The sequence below is a fragment of the Bufo gargarizans genome, chromosome 5 (genome assembly GCF_014858855.1).
Source record: "Bufo gargarizans isolate SCDJY-AF-19 chromosome 5, ASM1485885v1, whole genome shotgun sequence".
In the NCBI taxonomy this organism is placed as follows: domain Eukaryota; kingdom Metazoa; phylum Chordata; class Amphibia; order Anura; family Bufonidae; genus Bufo; species Bufo gargarizans.
In genome coordinates this window covers 82,847,116-82,850,920 of record NC_058084.1, presented here as the reverse complement: position 1 = coordinate 82,850,920, position 3,805 = coordinate 82,847,116, and the positions used below count along the sequence as shown (strand labels likewise).

At 46.6% G+C, this 3,805-nt stretch overlaps 1 protein-coding gene across 1 annotated transcript; it reads right to left on the bottom strand.

The window, feature by feature from the left end:
* Positions 1-480: 480 nt before the first annotated feature.
* LOC122938814 (lamina-associated polypeptide 2, isoforms alpha/zeta-like) lies at positions 481-1,935 on the bottom strand. The gene is made up of 2 exons (XM_044294624.1): positions 1,814-1,935; positions 481-1,725 (listed from the first exon to the last, which is right to left on the bottom strand). Exons 1-2 carry the CDS (start codon positions 1,859-1,861, stop codon positions 481-483), a joined length of 1,293 nt encoding a protein of 430 aa, XP_044150559.1. The 5' UTR covers positions 1,862-1,935.
* Positions 1,936-3,805: the final 1,870 nt, after the last annotated feature.

The following is a 3,805-nucleotide window of genomic DNA, read 5'->3' as shown; positions in this document are numbered from 1 at the left end:
TCCGCAGGAACTTTTGGGACTGTTTGCATACCGGAATGTGGTAGTATGCGTCTCTTAAGTCTAGGGAGGCTAAAAAGTCCCCCTTTTTCAGCAGATTCACGGTTGATCTTATTGTCTCCATTTTGAATTTGTTGTACTGTATGAATCTGTTTAAGTTTTTTAGGTTTATTATTAACCGAAATTTCCCGTCTGGTTTTTTTTACTAGAAAAACGGTTGAATAATATCCCTGACCTTTTTGAGAATAGGGAACCGGAATTATGGCCCTTTGAGCCAGAAGCTTCCGAATCCCTTCCTCCAGATTTGTTTGGAGAACAGTTGTCTTTTGAATAGGAGTTACCCTGAAAATATTTGAGGGAGGAGGAAGACGGAAAACTATTTTGTAGCCTTCCGAGATCGTACTTAAGACCCAAGGGTTTGTTGTAATTTTTTCCCAGTAGTCTAAAAAACAACTTAGTCTCCCTCCTACCTGAGCACTGGCGTCATTGCTTTGACGGTTCCGTATTCTTTGAAGAAAACAGGTACCCTCTACTCTTCTGGTTTCTTCCCCTTGACCAGCCTGAGTCCCTGTTAGTTTTCTTTGCTTGAAAGGGGGTCCCTTTTTTAACTCTCCGAAAGGGAAATTTCCTCTTCCCGGAATCTCTGGGAAAAGTCTTCTTAGAATCGGAAGCCTTTTCTAGGATGGACTCTAAATCCTCCCCAAACAATAGATTACCATGAAAAGGTAAGGTACATAATTTTAATTTTGAACTGACCTCATCTGACCAGGATTTTAACCAGAGGGACCTTCTTGCCACGACCGCTAACCCAGATGCCTTAGCAGCTATCCTGACAGATTCCGCAGTGGCATCAGATAGGAAATCCACCGCTTTGATTAGGAGCGGAAAGGAATCTTTAAGATCACCGTATGTACTACCGCCTTTCAATAGGGATTCTAACTGTGTGAGCCATTTTTTTAATGATCTGGATACTGAGGTTGCCGCTAGGTTTGGTTTGAACAGGGCAGCACAAGCTTCCCATGTTTTTTTAAGAGTCTGATCTGTCTTTTTATCCATGGGGTCCCTTAATGACCCCATGTCTTCAAATGGTAAGGCGTTAGGACCCTTCACTAATTTAGACAGAGAAACATCTATCTTAGGGCAGGTGGTTAACAAGGCTTCGTCTTCGCTAGAAAAGGGGAGACGTCGCCTTATTGTCCTAGGAATGAATAGTTTCCTATCCGGGGACCTCCATTCTCTTTTAATCAGATCGTGCATGTTTTTATGCACCGGAAAACCTCGGTTAGATCTCTGTTCAAAACCACTGAACATCTCGTCATGGACTGATCTACAGATTTTTTCATCAGAAAGATCCATAGTGGCTCTAACTGCCTTAGTTAATTCTCTGGTATCTTCCGATGAAAAAAGATAGTTTTTAAATTCGGAATCTGAACCAGAATCTTCAGACCCGAGTTCACCAAATTCTGAATCAGATGCTTTAGTCGCTGGTCCCTGCGCTTGTTTGGAGCAGGAAGGAATTAATGAGGTATCTGACATAGCAGCCCTGATTTCTTCCCTAATTGTGTTTTTAAGTTCTTCTTTTAGGGACGGAACTAAATCCTTAGAAATGTTGTCAGTGCATTTTTTACACACTTTCCTATCAGAAGAATCAGAAAGTTTAATAGAACAGAGACTGCACTTTTTTGCCCTCTGACTAGATTTTGCTTTCTGAGCACTCTCTTTCTCGCTCTGCACACATACAGAAAGAAAGAAAATACATAAGGGTTAATCTAACAGAATATACTGCCTTTTACCCTTGTCCTGGTAAATTACTCACTAGTACGGATCCCTGAGTGTTCTCCATAATTTCACCTGGGTCCAGCATCTTTTTTAGGGAATCAAAAGTCACTGTTCCCCCTCTTTAAATAGTTTTTACCTCCAGACCTCAGATCAGAGGACGACTTCCGCCATAATCCTGTGCGTTTTTTTAATTTTCCCGCCGCCGCCGGCATGCGCTCCACCGCCCGGAAGTGCCCCCAATCCGGAAGTGAGCTGTGGAACGCTTCGTGGAACGCATGACGCGCGTCCACTTCCGGTGACGACACTGTGAGCGCCGGCCATGCCGGATCGCAGTGTGGAGTATCGCACCGACCGGAGGGACTCCCTGAGTGTCCGGCCCCACATGGACCTGTCTGCCCGCACCAGCAGCAGGTAAGAGACAGGTCTTCCAGGGCCCGGCTTCCCCAATGGGGACCGGACCCTGCTGCCTCCTCACATGGCATCTTTCCTTCTTCTACTTCTTTCTTCATGGTCGGCGACCATAAGAGAAAACCCATCTCCTACCTGGAGGGACAGGAAGACACTGAGGAGGAGCCGGAGGAGAGTCAAACTTATACTTCCTGTCCCTACCTGGTTGGAGGCGGGTCATCTCTCATGGTATGCCGTCATGGAGGATGAAAGGGAAAACACCCGATAAGAAGGGGAAGGTGGGACACTATCCCACCCCGGAATGCAGCCAAAGGAGGAAGCGTTCCCATACAGAGGGAAAGGACCATTTCCCTAATGGTCATATGAAGGTAAATTCCTCTCTAGAGCAACCAGCTCTCAAGAACTGGGACCTGAAACTGAGGATAGAAGGAGAGGCTAGAAACCCAAGACGTAAACAAGGCTATGGGGACCCAGGAGAGAGAAAGAACCAAACTGGTTCCAAAGAAACGGCTCCCATACAGAGCATATAGAGATGCCAAGAGTAGCTTCTCCAGAGGGAATCAGCCAGCAGACGGACCTGCGATCATAGGAGCAGGGATCCCAAGTAAAATAACTCAAGAGTGGCCCACGGGAGTGGACCACATCCACAGAACAATAGCTGTCTGTCAAAATGACATGAAGCTAGATGGACCAGCGACAATCGGAGCAGGGACCCCAAAGCAAGAGGAAACCCCGAAAGGGGTCCACGGAAGGAACTATAGAAAAAGAACGTCAGCCATGGTTAACTATGCTAAGTGTGGAGACTTTAATACTGTATACTCTGCCCCTCAAGGGGCAGGTACCATATCCTGGCTGTTGTCAAGAATTGCGGACACCCATAAGCAGAAAAGGATGCTGGATTCGCCAGCAGAAGCTGGAAGGGGCTACACTGACATGTAGAAACCAGCTAACCGCCGAACTCAGCGAAAAAAAACCCAGAGGGGGAAAGGGATTGGCTGGGGTATACAAGAAATGCAAAGCCAAGTAAAAGGAGCGTCTGGCAGTAGCCAACTACTCCGAAAACATAAGGGAGTACAGAATATGAATATGGAAAAAAAACAAGGGCCTAAACACGATACGGGAGTCATCAGTGGAAAGCTCACCGCACCTAGGCAAGTGTCTTCCATGACCCTATCAGAGAGAACGTCCAGCGATGACCTGAGAACTGCAGCAGCAGCTGGTGCTCGCATCGCACTGAACCCCTGTCGCATAGAGCATCCGGAGATGATCCAGGTACTCCCCCAGGATTGAAGCCTACACGTCTGTGAACGCGACCGAAAGATAACAACAGTGCGAATATCCCATCAACAAATGGGGTACACCCTAGGGATGTCACAGAACACACCTAGTATAATAGCTGACAAGAGCCCAAGGTGGAGGAAATGTGGTTGCCTGGAGTATATCAAGGCCAAGAAGTCTTGTTAAATAATGCAGCATGCCACCGAAAAAAAAAAAACATGCCCAGGATACCGTAACTGGTATGGTTGACAGATACAACACCCGGAGATGGTACAAATATGCCAAATGAGGGGCGTGGAAATAGGTTTCCAGGAGCATGCTGGGACCAGGAAGGATGGGTGAA

Excerpts from the sequence above, each read along its gene's own strand:
- LOC122938814 (XM_044294624.1), bottom strand. The coding sequence starts at position 1,861 with ATGCTGGACCCAGGTGAAATTATGGAGAACACTCAGGGATCCGTACTA. Across the intron at positions 1,726-1,813 it reads ACACTCAGGGATCCGTACTA|AGCGAGAAAGAGAGTGCTCA; the intron begins GTGAGTAATTTA and ends GTATGTGTGCAG.